The following is a 25,925-nucleotide window of genomic DNA, read 5'->3' as shown; positions in this document are numbered from 1 at the left end:
TCCCAGGAATTAAACCACCAACCAAAGAGTACACATGGAGGGACCCATGGCTCCAGCTGCATATGTAGTAGAGGATGGTTTTGTTGGACATCAATGGGAGGAGAGGCCCTTGGTCCTGAGAAGGCTCGTTGCCTCAGTGTAGGGGAATGCCAGGACAGGGAAGCGAGAGTGGGTGGGTTGGTGAGAAGGGGAAGGGGGCATGGGATGGGGGGTTTCAGAGGGGAAACCAGGAGGAAACATTTGAAATGTAAATAAAGTATCTATTAAAAAACAAGAAGTGAACAGTCTTTGAATTTACTATTTCTGCATAATATAATCAAAGTTCTGGATAAAAGTACCTAAAAAATGGTGAGTTCAATATTTAGAATGCTCAGAAGAGGATTCATATAACTCTTATACTACTATTTAGATCAAATTAAAGAACAACCTTGATGTGTGTACCTTGTCAAACTGTGTAAGTACAGACCGGGACTTAGATAAACTACAGAGTTTCAACAATTTTTAAGTAGTCTTGTCTTAAGTAATGACAAGACTAAAAATCCAACTGTCATAGCACAGAAGACATTCTGCTTACCAATTTCAGCATTCTTTTAAAATTTTTTAATAAAAAAGACCATATTTTATGGTGTCAAGAGGTGAAGTTGTTGTTATCAACAGTCTTAGAAACACTTGAGTGGGCCAAGTGTGGACCTCGGTGATGCTGAGATCTGGCATGCACAAGGCCTAGGACTGGATTCCCAGAACAGCCTAAAAAAGGTAAAAATTCCATGGGTCGATGGTGGTGCATGTCTTTAATCCCAGCACTTGGGAGGAGGAAACAGATCTCTCTGAGCTCAGGGCCAGTCTGGTCTATGAAGCAAGTTCCAAGACAGCAGCCAGGGACAATTCCTTTAGTGAACGTCAAATCCTTTAAAGAAGATAAATCACGCCTAGACCCTTGCTTCCTCTCATTCTAGTCTCATTTTATAGCCCTCAAGACCTTCATATAAACAAACTCTATCTTCATGAAAGAGAGAACACTAGAATGGTGACCCAGTAACCCTAAAATAGACAGTGACTAATTTCCTGCCCCCCCCCCATTAACATATGATGCATGTCTTTTGTGCACCAATACATTGCATTTGTACTTTGGCACAACCTTTCGACACAGGCATTCTATTTTGTTACTGTTATTGTTTCTTTGTCTGAGACAAGGGTGTATAGGACACGCAGCCTCATGCTGACTAGAGAGCTAAGGGTTACTTGAAACTTCTGATACCCTGCCTCCACCTACCTAGTGATGTGAAACAGAGTTAAGAGAGCTGCTCCACAGAACTAGCAGACAAGAGTGGCCCACAGCTGACAAAAGGCAAAGTCTTTATTCTGCCCCACACATTATGGTGACTTGGCTCCTAAGGAGGAGGTGTAGGATTAGGGGGAAATAGCAATAAGTGCTCTTTAAAAAGGCTGGGACTGTAGTTCAGTGGTAAAACCTTGCCTAGAATGCCTGAGAAACTAGTTCAATCCTTAGTACAGAAGAGGGAAGAAAAGACTGATGAGATTTGCACACAACCTCTGACCTTAGCACTGTACAACTGTGACACGTCCCCTTCCAGCATTGCACCACCTCCTCATAATCACCATTTGGCACTTTTTTTTTTTGAAAAAAAATATTCATAGTTATTTTCAAAAGAAAAAGAAAGACATAAGCAGAGGTAGAAGACAAGCAGTAAGGCTGAGAATATAGCTTCGTGGTGGGAAACGACATGCACTGAGATTAGAGTGCACAAGTTAGACCTGCAAGCAAGAGGTCCTCAGTGAAGGAAGAACGCTGCTTAGTAGTGTACAAGAGTCCAGAAAAAGAGCCAGCGTAGAACTGACTTTACACTAGGCGGCTACACAGAATTACCAGTGAATCAGAAAAGAGGATGGAAATTGCAGGGTAGAGCTGGGGCAAAGCTGAGAAATGTAAACTAGAAAGGGTGGGAAGAGAAGAGAGTGTTTGAAAACATTGGAAATATTGAGACATATGGTGAATTGTGAGACAGTTTGAGCTATGGCATGATTATATAAATTCCTGCTGCAAAATCTGGTGGCAGATTGGAAGCATGTGTTCCAAAACAATTCCATAAGATTTCCTATTGAAGTTGAAAAAAAATTGAGTAACAAGAGTTTTATGTTCTTAACAGTATCTGAGGAAATTTTAATTTAACTTTTCAAATGAAAGCAGCTGGTTTTTCTCGATCTCAAATATCTCCAGATACCTAATAAATATGATATATAAATTCACTAAATTGTTTATTCCATATAAATCACCCTAAGAAGAGTACCCCCCTTCTCTTCCAACCCTCTAAAAACTGAAGTTTTATTATATCTAAAGGAAAGATGAAGCTAGACGGGTAGGATGGAGGGAAACTATAAAACTGCAAAATTAAGGCAATTGAGTTTTATTCAAACCAGTAGAAACCCTACAAGATCATTACTCCAGGAAATAAATGGTGTGAAGGTGATGGCTAGAGATTAAACACACACTAGTCACACACACTAGTCACTTGTTATATCCCCAGCCCTCTTTCACTTTTTATTTTGAGACAAAGTCTAAGTGCCTAAATTGTCCCTGACCTCACTATGCAGCCCAGGCTGGCCTTGAATCTGTAATTCTCCAGCCTCAGTTTCCAAAGTAGCACAGACTTCCATCCTGTACCACCAGGCCCAGCTTAAATTCCATTCTTAAGATATTCTATGGCTAGACAACCAGAATACAAAACAGTGACTGCAGCACGAGAAATCACCAGTGAGAACTCTCATACAAAGAGTCTACAATGCTAACTCAATAGGATTTGTTGGCACACTAAAACAGGCCCTTATTTCAAAGTCCCTTCCTGCAGATCAAACAAACTAGTGCCATTAATCCAAACTGCTAAACAGAATATAGAAGCACAGCTAAATATTTAACGGCTAATACAGTAATATAAAATCAACATGTAGGCCCAATGTACAAGTTAAAATAAATCTTTCCCCAAATAAACATTTACCACATAGCAAGAGTTACAGTCCAAATTATTTATATAATCACTCTAATAATTCATAAACCATTTTAGAAAGCATTGAATTAACCTCTTTTATAGTGTCTTTTCTTGATCTTTAAAACTGTGCCAATTTTTACTGATTTCTTCCTCATTAAAATGATAAGTAATGAGCTTTCTGGTACCCAGCAATCCCCTGCAATCCCCTGGCCCTGTAAGGCACTGGGCAAGCTCACTTACAGTGGTCATATAAATGCTAATATTTGCATAGTGCTAGAGACTCTGTGCTTCAGAGCGTACTCCCCTGAGACACAAGTTAACAAGCCAGCCCAAGTCTGCAGCCTAGTCTGTTCCCAACAGCAGGGCACTCTGAACTCCAGATACTATATGCCTTCCAGGGAGGTTAATCCACACCAAGCAGGTTACAAATCCCACAGCCCACCTCTACAGACTATACTGAGCAGCAGCATTAGTTTATCCTCTCAATAATACCTATCCATCAGCATGAAAGTGATTCAACATTTTCAAAATTACTATATTCTACACTACGCTGAACAGTTGACTTCCAGACTTGCATGTGAGAACAGTTACAATTGAGCCCACACATCAGCCCCCTCTCCTACCACTCCATCCCTTCTTTGCATCTCCTCTTTCTAGTCTTACAGAATACTGGCCCCAAAAGACAATATATTTTTTTCATAGTCCATCTTTTGAACATACTTAAAATGCCCCTATCTACACATACTGAATATTTTCTTATAAGGCAAGCCTGAATGTTATCTTTGGTTATAAAGCCTTCTTTGAATATTCAATGTTCGTAGACTCACCCTTCTCCCTGTGTCGGTTCAAAATGACTATTTTAAAGCAGCTATTACATAATTTACTGTTTTGAGGCAGTTTCACCATTCAGTCCAAGCTACCCTTAAGCCAGCGATCCTCCTGCCTCTGCCTCTGCCTCTGCCTCTGCCTCTGCCTCTGCCTCTGCCTCTGCCTCTGCCTCTGCCTCTGCCTCTGCCTCTGCCTCTGCCTCTGCCTCTGCCTCTGCCTCTGCCTCTGCCTCTGCCTCTGCCTCTGCCTCTGCCTCTGCCTCTGCCTCTGCCTCTGCCTCAAGTGCTAGGATTGCAGGTGTGAGCCACCACACCTGTTTTAATAATTTATATTACTCTTTTCCATTAGAACATGGACACTATATTAATTCCAGTTTCTCAAATTAGTTCAGTGGCTAGTTTAGAGCAGGTATCCAATATCCATTTGTTTAAAAATATAAATAAATATCTAACCCCAAAACTTTTGCTTTCAACACTGTATATATTCTGAAAAGCTACTTAACCATGTACAAGGCAAGTGGTTTTTGTTCTCTTGTTTTTTTAAGTTGAGAATATGCACTGCTTGGTAACTTGGCACCATGGAAACCTCTCCCCAGACATCCACCTGCATCATCTCACAGAAGCTAACTGCTGCTTTGGTCACAGTGAGCTATTTTATATATGCCTATAAAGTATTTTAACTTTTTATCTGCTTATTTTCTAATATATAAGTGATCATTATCTTCAACAGCAGCAGCAGCAGCACCTGGTATTAAGATATACCTAAAGAATAAATAAAAAATAAAGCCATAAGTCAAAGAATACTACTACCTTTGAAGTAAAATTTGAAGATAAATAATCACAATCCTAATATGACAAAAAGAATTTCAATCAATCTTTTCCAAAAAGAATAAGGGCTTTCCTAAAGGTTTTACAAAATGCTTGTATAGACTTCCTTATCAGTGGTAGCCAACAAGAAGAACCTGAAGAGACCATCATAAAAAATTCTTGGAAATATATGCATCTGTTTTAAAGAAGATTAAAGATATACTCTTAGCACTCAACTTAGCATCTTATTTAGATATTGTAAATATTTTATTAAAAAAATGTTGTAAGGCAGAGGTGACACATGCCTTCAATCCCAGCATTTGGGAGGCAGAGGCAGGCAGATCTCTGATATCAAGGCCAGTGTGGTCTACAGAGTGAACTCCAGTATAGCCATGGCTACCCAGAGAAATTCCGTCTTGAAACAAAAAGTTTATAATTTAATATTTACTACCTTCCATAATACTCTGCACATTTTTGCTATAGCTATAATACGAAAATGTGATTTTTGCCTAGTCCATATTACTGAATAAAACTACAAATCCATATTATTCTAATATTACCATAATCACATGAAAAAAGTTTGGGAAAGTTAGTGTAAGGAAAAAAGATTTTACTTGTATGCTAAGACCTGCATACTTTTTTAGCCTTTGCATACAGAGGACTAGGAGAGAATTAAGCCTTATTGTCCCAGTAATATGGAAAATTATAATATTGTCCATAATATGTGATAAATAATTTCTTATGCATTTAGAATAGTACTAGTTATGCACTCATTCCTAAGGTACAATTACTTATTATTTTGAGTGTTTCATAGTTCTGAACTAGGGATTTCAGTTAAATGATGCATGCAGGTAGCAGGTATTTTAAGAAAAAGGATTATTATAATCATATACTGCAAATATAATCTGATATCATTAAAGACTACAATGTTTGTCTTATAATGTGCATACAACAGCAAAACAAAAATTTCACTTCTTCCCTTTAAATATTATCTGAAAGTAATTAGAAATGATGATATCATCAATAGTCATCATGGCTATAATGAACTCATAGTTTATGGGCACTTTCATCCATATAGTGCCACTTTAATCCTGTAATTTCCTTACTACAATTCCAAAATACAAATTCTCTGAAAAACAAAGCAAAACTCACTTTCAAGAAAAATCCCTGATTCACATTTAAATATTCATCCATTTCACTGGAGAAAAACCCCTGTGTTTGATTGGAGGTTGCTGTCCTGTCTGCTGACAGTCACATGTTTATGGTCTGTGCACCTCTGCATTTCTAATGTCCAAATTATGTGAAGCCTAGAGTACCTTGGCATCAGGATTTCAGTTTAGAGATCACAGCTTTTGTTTTTTTATCATTTTGTAGATTTTAGAGAGCTTATTTAATTTTTTCAAGACAAAATTTTATGTAATGATGGAGCTGAAACTCTAGTCAAAGCATCTAATTTTTATTTTTCTATCTTCTACCCAAGACTGGCCAAAAATGAAAACACCTTCTTCAGTATCAAGAGATTTCAATTTCCAGGGCTGGGAAGATAGCTCAAGAGCTCAGTGAGTAAAGTGCTTATTATGCAAACATGAGGACATAAATCCAGGTCTCCCAGAATCCACATAAAGCCAGACATAGTAGCCCACAGCAAGTGTATTCCAGTGCTCCTGCGTCAGGATCGAAGATAGGAACAGGAGAATTTCCAGATGCTTAAGAAACAGCTAGTCTATCTGGGCAGTGGTGGAGCATGCCTTTAATCCCAGCACTTGGGAGGCAAAGGCAGGTGGATTTCTGAGTTCAAGGCCAGCCTGGTCTACAGAGTGAGTTCCAAGACAGCCAGGGCTACACAGAGAAACCCTGTCTCGAAAAAAACAAACAAACAAACAAACAAAATCCCACATAAAGTGACAAATAATTGAGAGTGTCAAAATAGAAAATTTAAGTATAGGGGCTGGAGAAACCGCTCAGAGGTTAAGAATACCGACTGCTCTTCCAGAGGTCCTGAGTTCAATTCCCAGCAACCACATGGTGGCTCACAACCATCTGTAATGGGATCCGATGCCATCTTCAGGTGTGCCTGAAGAGAGCAATGGTGTACTCATACATAAAATAAATAAATAAATCTTTAAAAATTACTTTAAAAAGAAAGAAACAGCTAGTCTGTCTTACAAAGCTTTCTGAAAAGTAAGAATCTGTTTCAAGGTGGAAGGAGCAGATGAATACAGGATGCTGTCCTCTGACCGCCTCATGAACACATGGCATACCCATGCACACACAGAAATATGCACACATATTATATATACACACAGAGATTAAAAGATCTCACATCTCCTATATCTTGTGTAAGCTAAAGCTAATAGAAATTTTCAAACTAAGTTTAATTTGTATGTAACCTTCAAAATACTTTTTCTGCTCCTTAAGTTTGTTCTGACCCTTACTGTTTTATGCAAATGGCTATACTTACTGCAATAAAAGTTTACTAATCCAGAAGCTAAGCATACCATTTTTATATCAGTACCAACTTTTGTTAAGATTATAAAAACCTCAAAACCAGACAAGATTTTTAAGGATATATTATAAATAACTGTCCTAAATATTGCCAAACTTTACAATATCGACCCTGGATTTATTTCTTGTTCTCCTTCCACATGATGAGATACATTCCTTCTACCCTAATCTAGGCATGATCATAAAGCATGCTCTGTACAAAACGTAAGTAGAAGTTACGCATGTACTTCTAAAAGGAAACTTTAGAAGACAATTCAATTCAACATAGTTGTCTTTTGCTCTGCACATCATTACAGAGAGTATGTACATATATAATAGTCTATCCTGGGGATGATAATGGTGTAGAATAGACACATACATCCCGTAGCTCAAAGAAAGAATCATATAGAATGAAAAGTAAATCAATGCTGTTTTACATATAGGTATTTGAGGACAGCATAGTCTATGACAGTCAGCCTACTAAAAATTCACTGCCTCTCTGCTCCAAATCAACCCTTCTTGGCACTGCTTTGAATTTCTTTCCCTGTGGTGCAATGCTAAGCTTTGACAGTAGAGGGAGCCATGATGCCATTAAAGGAAGAAATGTCTCAGTGCTTTGTTGCTTTTGTTTACATGGCTACCTGGAGCTAATGAATACCCAGTAGTATTAGAACTACTTGTAGGCTTCACCAGCACCCCACAGGCCATCCTTCCAGCAAATTCTGAAGACACTCCCACCGGCAAGTCCTTAATAAATCTGACTGACATTCCAATAAGCTTCCCAAAGGGTTCCTTGAGCACACAGGCAGCCTATCCACCAAGTCCAACAGCCCCCACAAATGACTTCCTTTCATAAAAACAAACGACTTTGTTTGCCCTAGTGTGGCAAGCACCAGACAGCAAAGTGGGCCACAGCCACACCTCCACAGTGGGCTGAATCTCAGCCTCGGATACACAGGAAGGAGCTTCGTCCATTTTTTTTTTCAATTCATGGGTACTCTGCCTTAAGCTAAAAATCTATAGTAATGTTTTTCTGCTCAAAGTACTATAATAGCTTCTACATCCTAACTGGATTCTGAAACATTGTCTATGCTAACATATAATACAATAAACGATAATATGAATGTATGTTAATATTTAGGGGTTATTTGTTCTACTTTATTTCACAGCTACTTCTAACATCCATGACTGTCCATTAATACAGCCATGAAGCTAAACTCACATAACTACTTTTTTTTTTTCATTTAAACACATTCTTTGCTAATAATTCCAAAAGAACAAAAATAATACAGTAATTAAGTGAACAGCTGTACTCCTTAACTGATGAACTACTCTGTGTGCAGCTCTATTGCTATGATGAGAACTTAGTTTAAAATGTTTAAGCTGAGTCTCTGGTACTTCTCTTACCATAGAAATCAGTTAATCATTTCATTAAAAAGATTAAAATTTGGTCCACAAATTAAAATCAGCTGGATGCTCTAAGAAAAACAAAGAATAGTAACTACTATCAGATATCAGAAACATAAAATATATACAAAGTGCTATGTAACTTGAAAGAGAGACTATAATTTTATCAAAAGGTTCTCATCATAGCAATAGAGCTGCACACAGAACAGTTCATCAGTTAAAGAGTACATCTATTTAGTTAATTCATAACAGAATTAAGAATATAATAATTAGTTAGGCAGTGGCAGCCCAAGCCTTTAATCCTAGCACTCAGAAAATAGAGGCAGATGGATCTCTGTGAGTTTAAGGCCAGCCTGGTCTCCAGAGTGAGTTCCAGAACAGCCAAGGCTACACAGAAAAACCCTGGGGGGGGGGGTGATGCAGGATTGAGAAGATTATAGATCTTTCATATCTAATATTATAATCAATTATTACTTTGTTAGTAAGTAATGATGGGATACCAAGGAACTAAAAATTGCATATGGAGGTATGTTACAGAGATGAGGGCAGGGATTAAGGAAACCCAGAAGGGTGGACGTAAACCTGTACCAGCCATACTGGAAAGCAAGCTCCAGAACAAAAGGTGGCTGTGGGATGTGAACAGGCCACCTGTGAACTGAGGACAAAGGCAAAGCTTCCATGAAAACCTGTGGTACTGGAAAAGATTATCAACAAATCATATGACCTCGTTCTCTCCTGTCATTCTGATCTGCCAGTATTTCACACTGACAATAGAAGGTGGAGTACATGGACAAAACCTTCACAAGATTGGTGCCAAGTGAGATCATATCAGGAATGCCTCACACACACAGCCAGAAAGTAAGACTGGGGCCAAACAATGAATATATCATGCCTTGATTTTGAATCTTCTACAGTGCAGAAATCTGCAAAAAAATAAACTGAAATATAACTATTTTTCATATATTTCTGTTGGTTACAAGCCACCCAAATTATTATGATTATACCAAACCAAACAAAGGCAGCATATAGCTCAGTTGTTACCAGAGATGTGGAACAGGCCCTTCCTTATAAATTCTGTTCAATAGTTCTATGCCAGTGTTAAGACTCAGTTTATACCAGACACTCAGTGAAGCCTACAGAAAAAAACAAACTTGGTATCATGAGACCATCGATGAAGCTCATTTGTTAAAAGTTTCGGACTAACATGTGAAAAGCTCTGAGTTTGATCCCCAACACTATATACACCAGGTGCAAGAAGTCAGGAAGTAGAGGCAGAAGGGTCAGAGGTTCAAGGTTACCCTCAGGTACACAGTAACTTCGAGGCTAGACAGGATACATGAGACCCTTCAATAAATAAATAAGTAAATAAAGAAATAAGCAAACAAATATATACATATGTGTGTGTTAGAACATGGAAGTGCTTCTGCATAACTACTGCACAGTTATGAAATGCACAGCTTCAAAGTTAAAAGCAAAAAGTTACTTGGGTAAGGTAGTACACCCTTTAATCCCAGCACTTGGAAACTGCAGAGGCTGCTGGATCTCTATGAGTTCAAAGCCAGACTGGTCTTCAAAATTAATTCCAGGCCAGCCAGGGTTACACAGTGAAACCTTGCTTCAAAAAACAAAAACAAAACAAAACAAATTTTTTTAGGAAAATTTCCATTAGAGAAATATAGAAAAAATAAAACAGACATGGCAACAAAACAAAGGTGATATTACTCAAAATAGTAGTCCCAACCCCCAAACTGCAACAGCGTAACACCCAAAGCTTAAAGCTTGTTTCTTCCTCATTGAGAGCTGATGGGAACATCCGTCACAACTTAGTATAAATGAGCCTATCCAGAGGCCAGGGGACTCACAAAGGCAGGCAGAGAGAGGGGCCATGCTAGCAACTTTCTGAACAAAAACACAGACCTTTGGTGAACATGAACACCTCACCAATTCCATAACAAAACTCAGCTTTCACAGAAAAGGCATTAATCAATTCCTTCAGGCTAAATACAGCTTTTGGGTAACAGAAATTAAATTTGATAAAACGGGCAGGTTTGCGAGGCAGTGGTGGCACACACCTTTAATCCCGGAACTTGAGAGGCAGAGGCAAGCAGATTTCTGAGTTCAAGGCCAACCTGGTCCACAGTGAGTTCCAGACAGCCAGGGCCACATAGAGAAACCCTGTCTCGAAAAACCAAACCAAATAAAACAAAACAAACAATAAAAAAAAAAAAAAAAAAAAAAAAAAAAAAAAAAAAAAAAAAAAAAAACAGGCAGGCTTTCCTCTATGTCTGGGAAACAAACTATTAGAAAAATTATAATAGACTTCTCATATGCCCACAAAACAAGATGGATGAGAGCATCATCTCCATCTGTCAAATACCACTCTGAGTATTCTGCTATCTAACTGGATTGTTCTTCCCAGGCTTACAAGTCCAAAGCCTTACAGAATGCATGAAACTACCAAGCTAGTTCCCTTCCAGGAAAATAGAAGCTTAGCTAGAAGGGGAAAAATGATAACGGCTTCTCATGCCTAAAGGGAGTACGTATCCAGCTTTGTTTAAGAACCTACCATATTGTATTACATAGAAAAATTAAATCTTCATGATATGTAAATCATGTCAAAGTTATTAGCTCTAAGTACCTTTTAAATACTTTTAGGCAGTACTATGTTGCATAGAAACTGTAAATAATGCTTTTGATATTTATATACCATACATATAAAAAATTAGTAAATATAAACTATATAAAAGTTGATAACTTTTAGTCAATTTGTCTATTATAATATGTAACTTTGGTTTGTTTTTTTTTTTTAGGTAACAGTACTACAGATAAATTAAGGGAACTATCATATCACACCTGGGATTAAACTGTCTCACCTTTTTAAAAAATAATTTTTTAAAAAATGTATGTGTATAAGTGTCTGTTTGCATGCATTTAAGTTCACCACATAAGCACCCAGAACTGGTACAGACCAGAAGAGGGTGTCATGTCCCCTGTAACTAAAGTAACAGGCAGGTACTGTGTAGGTGCTGAGGATGAAACCTGAGTCCTCTGCAGGAACAGCAAGTGCTTCTAACAGCTGAGCATCTCTCCAGTACACTTTTGACAACTTCTGATCCTATCTCTGAAATGTCCAACCATAAAATCTGATAAGCTCCTTCTTCCTTTCATAACACACATTCTGTAGTTCTCAGGAATTCAGTAATCTAGTAAGAAGAGAAACAATCTTTATTGACTTCAACATTTCACCTCCATAGATAATTTCCTCTGTTTTTTCCTAAAATCATCCATATTTTCAAAATTCTGCCAGAACTGATGAACAAATACAGGAATTGATTCTAGTTAAGCCTAACATGTAAAACAAAGGCTGTGTGTCATAGTTTAAAATGCCCAAGAGTGGAAACAAAGGCAGAGGGTGAGAAACTCCTCAGACTACCTTAGCAATGGGAAGAAGAAATTTTTGATATAAAAGGAAAACCAGGAGTTTTGAAAGATCACATAGCAGCCACACTTGGTAGTGCACAACCTTTATCTCAGTACCAGAGAGGCAGAGGCAGATGAACCTCTGAGTTCAAGGGCCAGCCTGGTCTACACAGTAAGCTCCAGGACAGCCAGGGCTACAGAGAAATCCTGTCCCAAAGAAGAAGAAGAGGGGAGGGGAGGGGAGGGGAGAGAAGGAGAGGGGAGGGGAGGGGAAAAGAAAAACAGAGAGGGAAAGAGAGATTACACAGCACAAGTATCTCCAGCGGAGAAGTTTTCAAGCCAATAGATCACAGGGTTCTTTCTGATTACAAATGAATTCACAGAGCCCTGACTGACCTCTCTCTCTAGTTTTCCCCCTTATCTCTTTTCTTCTTTCTCACTTTGGATCATTTCTGCTACATCTCTATTTTCCACTCCACAAGACATTACAAGTTACAGAGTTACTTCTCTAACTCATATTCATTTGATAAACCTTAGAAAAAACTATAACAATAAAAGAAACTACCCCACCACTTCTCCTCCCTCAGGAGACCACTAGTCCTCAGACTAGTTAAGTTTAGAGAGCTGGCTATCGGTGAAATAGGCAGGTTTACACAGCAGTCAGTTAAGAAAGGAAGGTGCCTGCCTCTTAGGCTTATCTGACTCTAAATACAGTTATCAAATCCTAGAAATTTTGTTTTCTAACTTTTTCAGGGCTTTACCTTGTAACTTTATGTTTGTAATTTTATGCTTTCATCATTTATCACCTGAGTTAGAGACTGCTAACTAGTGCCCTAATTCTACGCTCTTTCAGTAATCATCACTATAAGAGTGTTTACCAACAAAAGTCTCTTTATACTACGCCACTGGTTAAAATCTATTCCTGCTACCATTTATGATGGCACTCAAATCCAAAGAGTACCAATACCAGGTTTTTTAAGATCTGGCCCTTGGCATCTCTCCAATGTCCTCTAATAACTCATCTCCATTTAAAGCACGTGCTCTACTGAACCACTTCTTAACTGTGCCCTATATGCCACCCATCTTTTACAACTCAAGAAGTCTTTGGGTTAGGGAGACTTGAGACTGGGGATTTTGCTTAGAATATCTCCACTTGCTGGGATAACATCTACTCATCCTTTGGGACACAAGAGAAGTCATCTGCCTAAGACTGGTTCAGCTTCTTCACCTGCATATATTCATGAGGCACAGTGCACAACAGTTTCTGAACACTGACTATGCAATAGTTCCGCTGCAGTTCATCATTTTCCTCACAGTGAATTCCCTAAGGGTTGGCTGGTAGTGGCTAAAAGTATCTAGACACTCAGAAATCGCTTCATTAGTCACCAGAGAGCAGCTAGTCTAGGAGCAACTAGAGTCTAAGAATGAAACTTCAAGGTATTTTAAGAGGAAAGAGTGGTACTTTGAAATAACACTGAAGAAATAGCAAACTACTTATAAGAGTAGTCTAAATGGTTTTTGCTATGGCTATTATGTACTGAAAACACCTTTATTCTATTTTTCATGACATTTAATATTATTTTGTCTTCATGTGATATTGTTAGACTTAGACTCTTTGCCTGTGAAAGGCATGAACTTAATTACTTAATTACTTAATGCATTTTGTGTGAGTCAAGTATGATGGTAAACACCTGTTATACCAGCACTCCCAGCACCCTTGAGGTTGAAGCAAAAAGATCATGAGTTCAAGGCCAGCTTGAGTTATATATTGAGACTGGCCTTGAACTCATGATCTTTTCTTTCTTTTTTTCTTTTTTTATTTTTTATTGGATATTTTCTTTATTTACATTTCAAATGTTATCCCCTTTCCTGGTTTCGCAACCCCAAAAACCCCCTATATCATCCCCCCTCCCCGTTTCTATGAGGGTGTTCCCCACCTACCCACCCACTCCCACCTCCCCATCCTCAAATTCCCCTACACTGGGGCATCAAGCCTTCACAGGACTAAGGGCCTCCTCTCCCACTGAGCCCGACAAGCCCATCCTCTGCTACATATGCAGCTGGAGCCATGAGTCCCTCCATGTGTACTCTTTGGTTGGAGGTTTAGTCCCTGGGAGCTCTAAGGAGTCTGGTTGGTTGATATTATTGTTCTTCCTATGGGGTTGCAAGCCCCTTCTGCTCATTCAGTCCTTTCTCTAACTTCTCCATTGGGGACCCTGTGCTCAGTCCAATGGTTGGCTTCAAGCATCCACCTCTGTATTTGTCAGGCTCTGGAAAAGCCTCTCAGGAAACAACTATAACAGGCTCCTGTCAGCATGCACTTCTTGGCATCTACAATAGTGTCTGTGTTTGGTGACTGTATATGGGATGGATCCCCAGGTGGGACAGTCTCTGTATGGTCTTTCCTTCAGTCTCTGCTCCACACTGTGACTCCATATTTGCTCCCATGAGTATTTTATTCCCCCTTCAAAAAATCCACACTTTGGTCTTCCTTATTTTTGAGCTTCATGTGGTCTGTGAATTGTATTTTGGGTATTCTGAGCTTTTGGGCTAATATCCACTTATCAATGAGTGCATACCATGTATGTTATTTTGTGATTGGGCTACTTCACTCAGAATGATGTTTTCTAGATCCATCCATTTGTCTAAGAACTTCATGAATTCATTGTTCTTAATAGCTGAGTAGTACTCCATTGCGTAAATGTACCACATTGTCTGTATCCACTCCTCTGTTGAAGGAAATCTGGGTTCTTTTCAGCATCTGGCTATTATAAAAAAGGCTGCTATGAACATAGTGGAGCATGTGTCCTTGTTATACATTGGAGCATCTTTTGTGCTAGTTCAACTGGAGGTCAGCAGAAGAATGCAAATCAATCCATTCTTATCTCCTTGTATAAAGCTCAAGTCCAAGTAGATCAAAAATCTCCACATAAAACCAGATTCACTGAAATAATAGAGGAGAAAGTGGGGGAAAGCCTCGAACACATGGGCACAGGGGAAAAGTTCCTGAACAGAAGACCAATAGCTTATGCTCTAAGATCAAGAAATCGACAAATGGGACCTCATAAAATTACAAAGCTTCTGTAAGGCAGAGGACACTGTCAATAGGACAAAACAGCAACCAACAAATTGGGAAAAGATCTTTACCAATCCTACATCTGATAGAGGGCTAATATCTCATATATACAAAGAATCAAGAAATTAGACTCCAGAGAATCAAATAACCCTATTAAAATGGGGTACAAAGCTAAACAAAGAATTCTCAACTGAGGAATATTGAATGGCTGAGAAGCACCAAAAGAAATGTTCAAAATCCTTAGTCATCAGGGAAATGCAAATCAAAACACACCAGTCAGAACAGCTAGGATGAAAAACTCAGCAGGCAAGGATGTGGAGAAAGAGGAACACTCCTCCATTGTTGGTGGGATTACAAGCTGGTACAAGCACTCTGAAAATCAGTCTGGTGGTTCCTCAGGAAATTGGACATAGTACTACCTGAGGACCCAGCTATACCACTCCTGGGCATATACCCAAAAGATGCTCCAACATATAACAAGAACACATGTTCATGATCATTTTGCTTCAAGCTCTAATAGAAACTTCTAGCAAATAGAACACTTGTACAAAGAAGATCTGATGACCTAAACTTGTTTCCCAAAACTCATAAGGTAGCAGAAAATAACTCTCAAAAGTAGTTCTCTAGCCTCTACATATGTACTGTGACACATGTGTACCAGGAGTCATATATTCATTCACAGAAAATAAAGTAATTAATTATTTAATATTTTTAAAGGCCTGGGGATACAACTATACCTCGTTTATAGAGTATTTGCCTAGTATACAGCATGCCTATCAGCTATGCTACACACACACTTATGAATGACCAAAAAGTAAATTTGAAATCAAAATAGTCCTTAATTCCCTAGTTGATTACATTTTAAAATAATATATAATCACAATCTTCTATTTTCCAGTGAGAATAGCCAAGTTTAGGTTTAAAACAACTGCAATTGTACAAATAAATAAGTATACAAGCTGCATTACATATGTCAACTTCCAAGTAAATTGGGTATAAATTTTTAAATTACATTTTATTTCAGGAATAAGTTCACTATTACAAAGCAATCTCTCTTTTAATTATTCTCTAAATGAAAATGTTTCCTCTAGGAAAGTTTTAGTCTAGCAAAGTATACAGACAGGAGGGAAACATAGAAAATACTATAATAAGAGTTCAAAAGGAAACCTGGTTAAAAGCCATGGTGAGAGAAGGGCTCTCTAAACATACATGTTTGAAGGTAAGATCAGAAGGGTAAGAAAAATGCAGTGACACAAAGACTGAGCTTTCCGAGTGACAATCTGAAGATGAACATTCTAAGTTCTAATAACCAGGCTTCAGAATTAGCTTCGTCTAGTTTATAACTCTTCTTTATAACAGGAATAAGACAGATCAGTGCAGCCTTGGTTCAATACCATAATGGAAATTAATCACAAAGGATAATCACAAAGTAGCCTCCACAAAATAGTCACTTACATCCAGTTGGCAGCAGTATTTGGTATCCGTGTTCTTTTCACTATTATCCCTTAGTCCTCAGACTTCTTAAAAATGAATATTGGTAAGGAAACTGGTTGCAAGTTCTTGTGTTCTCTCTCTACAATCCTGTGCTTTAACCACAATCCTTTGCTTATTTAACAGTTCCTCCAAACAGTTTAACTTTCTACTAGACAAAAAACAAATCTCTCAATTTTTAGAAAATAGAAAAAGTTCACCTAGAAATGTTATTAAAACATTTTAAGCCTTAAAGGGTGTGGTCTAAAATCAGCTAACAAAAATGATTACTTACTGCAGGCCTACATACTCTGGGAAACTCAGTCTATAATTATCAATCCTGGTTCTTCTAGTATAGATGAGAAAAGTTAGAGTGCTTAATCATTTAAGCACGAGTTAAGTTAAATTAAGGCACTTCTTAATCAGTCAGTGTCAAGTAACAACTAAGTTGGTCCATCACATTAGCCTCCAGTATCTCTTTGTTACACAGTGTAACACAGTGTAACTGTCCCTTTATTAAAATGTACTGTCAAGTGGAAAATATTATTAATTGTTCTTCTATTTTGATATATAGAATATATATTAAAATTTTACTAGATACTTTTTTATAAAATGCCAAGCAATTTTTAAAATACATTTGAATGCTTAAAAACTGAAGGTTTTCATCTTTGGCAAGAGCAATGGATATTTACATAATGAAATTGTCATCTTTATTTAAACATCTTTAAGATTCATTTATCTGGTGGGCTATGGTAGAGTGAGACACACATAGACAAATGGGCAGACAGGCAGACATAAATATTAGCAAAGTTGCTAACAGTAAAGGAAATATAAATGATCCTAAACAAACGGAGAACACTCACTCTCACTATCATTGATAATAAGAAAACTTCAAGTCAAATCCACAATGGCATATTTACTACTGAAATCCTGCCCAAGCTTACCACACACTGACTTGGCGAGGAAGTAGGAAAGTCTCCTCAGTACACATACTTCCTCTACAAAAATAAACTTGGTACTATTTATTGAAGTTTGCTGACTCTTTAAAAGAAAAATTTATTTCTAAAAACTTAGCCCAGAGATACAGTCTCCACATTAAAAATAGTACTGTCTCCAGTGGAAAACAAAAACAACCAAAGTACCTAAACGTATGCCATTAGTTAAAGAAATTTCAAAACATACAGGTACTGGCACTTAACCCAATGTGGAATTCATTTCCCAAAATTCAGGACATACTTGCACTTTTATGTTTGCATACAAACATACATACATGCATGTGCACTAATATATAAATATACCTAGTTACATGAGTATATATACTTGTGCCTCAATTATATTGTGCATAGAATATTCTAGTAACAACAACTGCACATAGGTAAATTGGTAAATAAGATATTTTGTAGCAAAAGTATATATATATTATCTATTAAATTAAAAATTGTAAATTAACTTTTGAAACCACTTATAAAATTGCATTATTAAAAAAATTTAAGGGCTGGTAAGATGGCTCAGCAGGTAAGAGCACTGACAACTCTTCTTAGGGTCTTGAGTTCAAATTTCAGCAACCATATGGTGGCTCACAACCATTTGTAATGAGATCTGACGCCCTCTTCTGGAGTGTCTAAAGACAGCTACAGTGTACTTACATATAATAAATAAATCTAAAAAAAAAAAAACGTAAGCTGGTTATGGTGGCACACACATCTATGACACCAGCACTTAGGTAGAGTCAGTCAGATCTGTGTGAGTTCGAGGCCAGCCTGGTCTACATACATAGTGAGTTCCAGGACAGCCAGAGCTATATAGAAAGACCCTGTCCTAAAATAAAATAAAATTTTAGCCAGAAATGATAGCACATGCCTTTAATACTAGCACTTGGGTGGCAGGGACAGGTGGATCTCTGAGTTTTAGGCCAGTCTGTTCTATGTAGCAAATTCCAAGCAAGTCAGGGCTACAAAAATACCCTGTCTCAAACACAAATAAATGAATTAAACTAAGTAAACAAACATTTATAACTACTCATATGTACATACAATATGTACTTGTTAACTTAATCTGTCATGAATGTGCTTTATTCTTTCTATTTGAGGAGCACGTTGTCCTATCAACACTAACAGAAAACCCAAGTTGAGAACAAAGACAATACACATCTGAAAAACATAAATATAGGTGTGGTAGCGCAGTGACTGGTAATCCTAGCACTTGGGATAGGAAAGGCAGAGGCAGAAGGATCATTTAAGGTCAACCCGGGCTACACAGAAAGACACTATCAAATGAAAGAAAGGGAGGAAAAGAGGGAGAAAGATTTAAAAAAAAAAAAGTAGGGAGAAAGGGAAGGAAGAAGTGTTCAAAATACTTTGCATAAAAGACTATGTTGCATACATAATAAAATCACAATACATGTTTCCTGAATATCTTTCTACTTTTTAGTCTGACCAAAATAAAAACAGAAGACAATGGAAATACAACATTCGCTAAATAGTTTTTCCTTCAAAACAATGATTCCTCTTTTTTCCACAGAATGAGTGAACTACCTCATTTGCATGGTAATTCAGCTCAGCTTTACTTCCTAAGCACTATTATGTGTTAAGGATGCCATGGAGCAAGATAACCAGTGACTCCTCAAGGCTCAGGACTGAAACTGCTGCAGGAATTCATGTAAGGGAACTTTTGTTTTCGTTTGGTTTTGTTTTAGTAATTAACAAGGGGATTAATAGGATATAAAATGCTTTGAAAAATACAGTATCTCATTCACATGTAAGATAGTACTGTTTGATAGACAGAAGACTTCCTCGGTACACACACACACACACACACACACACACACACACACATAGCTAGGCCTTAAAGAAATCTCTGATAATGAAGAACAAATCATTTCTAATTACTACTCAGTCTCTTAAAAGAGAATTCAGTGTGGTGGCCTCAACCTGTTTTGGTGGCTCACCTTTCTTATTGAAAATATCTCAGGCATGAACTTTTAATTTATGCATTTATTCATAAATTATATACATGTTAGTATTAGCTAACCATACTAAGTATTAATGGGGCTGTCTTGTTTTTTTTCTTTCAAGCAAAGATAGTACTATAAGTTTAATATGTTCTTCTTGTATTTCAGTATATCATCTTGTGATGCCCTTGGTTATACACATCTTACTTTGCATAATATTTAGTATGAATAATGAAATTCACAGATCACACAAAATATTTTTATCCAGTCTTCAATTTCTTCACACATCAAACTTATTTCTATTCTGATAGTTAAAGAGTAGCACATACAAATTTGAATTTTAATTTACTGCTCTGTGCCTATGACCTTCTCTCAGGAAAGATGCTAGCATTCAGTTAAACGACAGACACTTTAGTCAGGAGCCGATACATGGGCCTAAATTTTTAAGAGAAAGAGTAGTCACAACTATCAGTATCATTTTTTCTATACAGCACATTTGTTATTTAACACCCACAACTGGGAACATATTATTTAATAAATAGCCAAACGTTCTCAAACTGATTTACCTCTTGTTCCTGTGATACTATTATAAAGTTTATTCTCAGTTTCCTTGACCACTCTCATTTCAAAAGCATTTTAAAGAACATTTAAAACTATGTGAATAAGTACTTAAATGTGAGACTATATTTCTCATTGATGTGACTTGACATATTATATAGCTATGTTTAGAGACTGTGTCTGCCTAAATAATGTGAAATAAATGTACAAACATATATGCATTTGCAAAATAGGGATGTTTACTTAGAGATGTACACATATATACTTGACCTGGAAAACCCTTTTAAAACATCTATTCAATATAATACACTCTTCATTTTGAGCAGTTTGTAGTCCAGCACTCAAACATTCATTTAAATGTCCATATATTGAAACTGTGAATAAAAACTACATAAAATTAACTAGCCAATAAACACTATGATTTAGTTTACTATAAATAAAAACCCATTTCTATTTAAATATGTGGGTCAAAGAAATAAAGCCATATTTTATTTGAGCATCATTTTGGCAACACTGATTTCAAGCAACTATATTAAGGAGTATAAATTTATATATCTGAATATAAATTGTAATGATCAAAATCTTAGCACATATTGGTATATAGATTAAAGCTGAGCTAAGTAGAGTATGCTCAAAGCTTTTTTTAAAACTATCTTTATTTTTCCATAATTTAAGCTGATTAAATTTCTTAACTTTTTGTTGCAATCCTATGTCCATGAATAAGCCAAATTGTCTAGCAAATATTCAAACCTAAAAATTAGTATTTAAGCAATTCTTAATTTCAGTTAATATGTCAGGAATACATTCGCTTTCTTGTTCCTTTATTATTTTGAGAAACTGTATCTTTTAAGGATTTATATTTATTTGTTATAAGTTTGTTACCATAGGTTATGTAAAATTTATTTCAGTAAAATGTGAAAACATGTACATCTAGGCAAAGTGTGTTTTCATTTGTGAAAAAATACTGAATTCAACAACCTGTTTTCAAAATAAGTGGTGAAGGTCAGTATGTTATTTCTTTTCAAGGAAGAAGTCAACGTTTTTAGTTGTGAGTTTCTATAGAGATTATGGAAAGTGTATTAGGTGACATGCAGAAGAACTGCCCCCTCTTTAGGGCACATACAGGTTAATTTTTATATTGAGTAACTGATTTCAAGTAAACGTAAAAAAAATGATTTGGATAGACATTAAATGGTTACAGATCTAGACAATGACTTTCCAGAAGCAACTGAGATATCAGAAATCATAAAGCATGCAAAAGCAGACCTCTAGAAACAATCTCAGTTACTGTGCTACACTGACAAGGAATCCCAAAGTAAAAGAAAACTCATTCTGGACAGTTCCCTGGTGCTGAAGTTACACCGCCTCTAAGCCGATGCCTGGGTGCTACTTTCACGCCTCCCACCCTCGCCAAAATCCCGCTGGCTGGACGGTGAGCAAACATAGTAGAACTTCACAAAGCAGGAAGCCACCCAAACTGCCACGATGGTCGGAACTGGAATCTCCTCGGGATCCTACAGATTTACTAGTTGCAAACAGGAAGAACAGCCGAGGTGCAGGGTGTTAGCACCCGCCGAGGGGGAGGGGCTGGAAGATGGCGGCGGCCGCACACCCACCCGAGACGAGACCGCGCTTAGGCCCCCCTCGCCCGCCCCGCAGCCTTCCTGCCCGCTGCGACCGTGGGCAGCGCAGCTTCCCCGGGGACTGGGGACAGAGCCGGTCCTCGCAGGCGCGGGACGAGCGACCCCGGTGGCACCGGCACCCCGGGCCTGGGCGCCTTCACCCGGGTCCGGCCCGGGAGCACCTGTGCACGGCCATATTGGATTCCTTGCCCCAGTCACTGCCTCCGCGCGGGGGCGGCGGGAAAGGAAATGGGACGCGAGGAGCCGGGGTTCAGCCTCATCCCAGGAGCCGAAGTGGCCCGCGGGGAAAGCCGGAGGGCGCGGGGGAAACTGCCGCCTCCCCGAGCTCGTCCCCGTCACCTCGGCCGGCCTCGGCGCCCTCCCTCCGCGACACACACCCCCGCGGCTGACAACTAGAAAGCGACCCAGGCGGCCGCGGGCCGCAGCCCTCGTGGCCCCGGCGCCACGGGCGGGGAGGAAAGGCGGCGATCCCGGGCGCGCAGCCGGTCGCGGGGGGAAAAAAAAGCGGCCGAGAGGGGCGGAGGGCAGGGAGGGAGGGAGGGAGGGAGGCGGGAAGATGGAGCCCGGTCCTTACTTGAGCACGGACTGCTCCTTCTCCTCTTCTTTCTTCTGACGATCCATGACAGCCTGGATGATTTTCCTCTCCTCTTCCGTGAGATGGCTGAGGTCCGGCATCTCGGGCTGCGGAGGAGGCTGAGAGGCCGCCGGGGTGGGAGCCGGGCGGCCCCGGGGCCCGAGCGGAGCCGACATGTTTGGTGGAGCCGAACCACCCTAGGGAAGCAGGGAGGCAACTCCACTGGCAGCGGCGGCTCGGGCGCGGGCGGCTGGGGCAGCCTCCGGGGCTGGGACAAATACATACAAATCAATGGCCTTCAATCCGTGGCGACAGCCCCCCTCCCCCAGGAGAGCGGGCAGGGGGAGGGGAGGGGAGGGCCGAGCGGGGAGGGCTCGAGGAGTGCGCTCGGGGAAATGTTTCTTCTTCCCGGGGGCGAAGGGCTGGCAAGTGAGCGGTTCGCGGGAGCGAGGCGCTGGAGGCCCCGACGCGGAGTGTGGGGAGCGGCGGGGGAGGGCGGTGGAGTAAGGTGGCGGGGACGGCTGAGGGTGGGGTGACCGGAGGGAGGCGGCGCGCGGGCCGGGGCGCGAGTGTCCGGCCGCGGCGCGGCGGAGCGGGAAGCGCCGCCCGCGAGCCCGGACCCCCTGGGGAGTCCCGGGAACTCGCCCCGAGCGCCGGGAGGCGGCGAGCCGGTCGGCCGGCCGGCTGGCGCGTCACCGGGCCGCGGGGCGCCGCGAGGGAGGACCCCTCCGGGAAGCACGAGGCGCGGGCTGCGGCAGGGGACCCCCGCCCCCACCCCGGCCCAAGACGGCCCGCGGCCCACTTCTGCCGACGCCCGGACCCAAGCGAGCTCGCACGCGCCGCGGGGCCGGCCGCCCGCCGCGACTCATCACGCGCCCGCCCGCCCGGGGTCCCGCCGCCGCCGCCGCCGCTGCCAGTGTCCGCGGAGTCGGCGCGTCGGGCCCGCTCACTGCGCCGCTGCAGCCGCTCGGTGCAGCCGCCCTCGCCGCCTCCGCCCGCCTCGGGGGCTCTTCCCGTGGGGCCCGCGTCGCCTGCCGACCGCCCAGGCCGGGACTCGGCGGACGCTCGCCCCGGACCCTGCTGACGGCTGGGGCGGGGCGGGGAGCGGGCGCCCCGGGGTGCGGGGCTGTGGGCGGTGGGTGCGGGAGGTTCTCAGGTGGGGGCTGGCGCTGAGGGAAGACTCCCAGCCGCAGCCGGTGGGACCGGGCGCTCCCGAGCTGTCCCGGGCGGGGTCCTGGACAAGGGAAGACCCGGAGCAGGTGGGTGTTTCTCCAGGGTCTGCGGCCCGGGACTGACTCGGAGCGGGGAAAAGCCTGAGGGAGTGGGGAGCGCACGCGGGTAGAGTCTCGGGCTGGGACCTGGGCGGGAGTGCGGAAGTTCTGGAAAACTGGGATGTCGGTACGGACTGCACCGAGAGGTTCTGAAGAGAGGATGCTGGGGGCGGTTTGCCCGAGGCTCTGGGTGTGGAGGCAAGTGGAAGAAGTCAGGAGGGAAAGGGTCAGATCTCGTCCCCGGAGGAATTGGGCTGTTTGGCCCTTTTCTGAGGGTCTCTCTAGTCTAGAGGAGAGACACGATTGGAGCGGTAGCCTGATTTTAGAAGCCTGGAGACAGGCTCAGTCAAAGAACGGAAGAAAGCCGACTCCAGTAGGAGGGAGGTGGCTACCACTGGCGCAGCTTGCCGAGAAGCCCATCGCAGCCCAGACTGCTCTCCCTGGGGCGGGGCGAGCCAGCTGAGGCAATCTAGATCACCCCCTCTTCCTCTTCCTGGCACTACACAGGTGCTTAGTTAGCAAGGTTAGAGTGTTCGTGCGTGTGTATGTACACACCCCTACCACGCCTTCCACACTCGCACTGCTTAGTACTAGGCCAGATTATAGGCTGGTGAGTAAAGCCTTCGGGGTTTGTATTATATTTATGTGTAGTAAGCTCTCTCCCTCCTTTGTTCTCCAGGTACCATCTGACTAGTCTCAATTTGAGAGAACTGGGAACAGACAAAGCGGCACTACATGTCTCTTGTGATTTCTAAGCTGAAATGTCTATATTGGTTTTCTCCCAGGCTTTGTAACTGGAAAGAAAAAAATGGAAACGTTTGCTTATGTTTTTTTCATATTAGTATTACTGTTCATTGCTACTACCATTCACCTGTTTTCAACTGGATTCATAATCCAAATTAGCTTTCACTGCTTTATGCAAACCAGATGAGATCAGATTAGCCCAATTAATTTAAGTGTTTTACAATTGAAGAATTTTTATAAATCTCTAATCCAGCCTCATCAGTAGGAAACTGAAGACCCAAGATCAGAAGATTTATAAATGGTAAACAGAGCTGGAGCCAGACTCTAGAAACTTAGTATAATTTAAGGCTATCATGCATGGTTTTCAAATTTAAGACATGAAAATTACATGAGTCACTTTTTAAAATACTTGAACCTAACCCTAGAGCAAATCAATCAACTTCTAGAACTAAGACCTTAGTCGTGAATACATTTTGGAAAGTACCCAAGACCACTAATGTCTAGCAAAGGTTGAGGGGTATATATTCTAAGAAGAAAACACTTCTAAAGAAAATTGAATCCGTTACCTAAAATTCAAACGTTAAGTTTTATTATACACACACTCTTTTCTTGTCATGCATGGCAGTTTCCAAATAGTTGGTAAACATACCACCAAAACACGGTAAGTTTTCCTTTAAATGAGACGATAGAACCATAAATAGTGTTGTCCCACCTTATTTCTGTTTCCATTTTTAAAAATACCATCCTTCAAACCCCTGCCAACATCATCCCAACAGGATCAGAAACCAGAATATGCAAACACTGCTGAGTCTGAAGATTCTGAGGTTAAAATTGCTTAGTTATTTCAAATACATAAAATGTGAACTTGAAAGCAGTTCCTCAGATTGGGGAAATGTGGGTACATTTGCAGCAGATGGTCACCTTCTGGGACCTGCAGTATTTTCTGCCAGTCATAGAGTGTTCTGAGGTCTGTTTCCCTATCCACACCCCTTCATCTCCCCGGACAAGACAGTGCCAGTACTTGAAACATAGTAGGCATGAACCTGAATCTGAGCCACAACTGATACCTTGTAAGAGCGTGAGTGGGCTGAGATTCTCTGTTGTTTGGGCGTTTTGTTTTTGCTGCTGTGTTTTGTTTTTAGTCTTTTGCTACAAGTGAACTTTTCTTATTAAAGCAAATTTTTAGAAGTGGAAGTACATAAAATCAGCTGTCATTAGTCATGTACCTTTACACCGTTTGTCACTTTTTATATCATACAGAGACTATATATATGCATCTATATCATATAAAGCTTTAAAATAGACTGTAGCCTAGGTGATCTACTTTAAAGGTAGTCACTCAATTTAAGATAAGGTTGCTATGCTCATAATGAAATGAAATATTGTCACAAGGCTTGGTTTTCCCAAAATATGGATCTTAGAGATGTCTGTTTTGTTCCAATTTGTGTTTACCTGAAATGTTAATTGTATCTTACTTTGTCATGTATGGAATTCTATTTTGCTTGGACATATCTCTCAATAGGTAAACACATTTGTACTAGATTCAAAATGCAATGTTCTTGCTTAATTTTAGAAGTAACTGTCTTTTATTACTGATTTTGGGTTCCTATAGTTTTATAATCCCTGTGAGTCTGTGAATTTTCATTTTGCATAATGACAAGAACTATTTATAATCTAGTAGGTAAGTAT

General features: G+C 40.4%; 1 protein-coding gene across 35 annotated transcripts in view; it reads right to left on the bottom strand.

The window, feature by feature from the left end:
* Rims2 (regulating synaptic membrane exocytosis 2) overlaps positions 1-22,975 on the bottom strand; it is a 516,004-nt gene extending 493,029 nt beyond the window's left edge. For 20 of the 35 annotated variants that reach the window (XM_031358699.1, XM_031358674.1, XM_031358685.1 and 17 more), the window contains exon 1: positions 22,222-22,507. In XM_031358699.1, coding sequence (XP_031214559.1) covers positions 22,222-22,397 — 176 coding nt within the window. In that variant the 5' untranslated portion in view covers positions 22,398-22,507. Of the gene's footprint in view, positions 1-22,221 lie in introns of all 35 variants that reach the window. The other 15 variants (XM_031358666.1, XM_031358693.1, XM_031358671.1 and 12 more) reach the window with 5 other exon arrangements.
* Positions 22,976-25,925: the final 2,950 nt, after the last annotated feature.

This window comes from Mastomys coucha, unplaced genomic scaffold, assembly GCF_008632895.1.
Source record: "Mastomys coucha isolate ucsf_1 unplaced genomic scaffold, UCSF_Mcou_1 pScaffold7, whole genome shotgun sequence".
Taxonomy (NCBI): domain Eukaryota; kingdom Metazoa; phylum Chordata; class Mammalia; order Rodentia; family Muridae; genus Mastomys; species Mastomys coucha.
The sequence above is the reverse complement of the archived record's forward strand: the minus strand, read 5'-3'. Positions and strand labels throughout refer to the sequence as shown.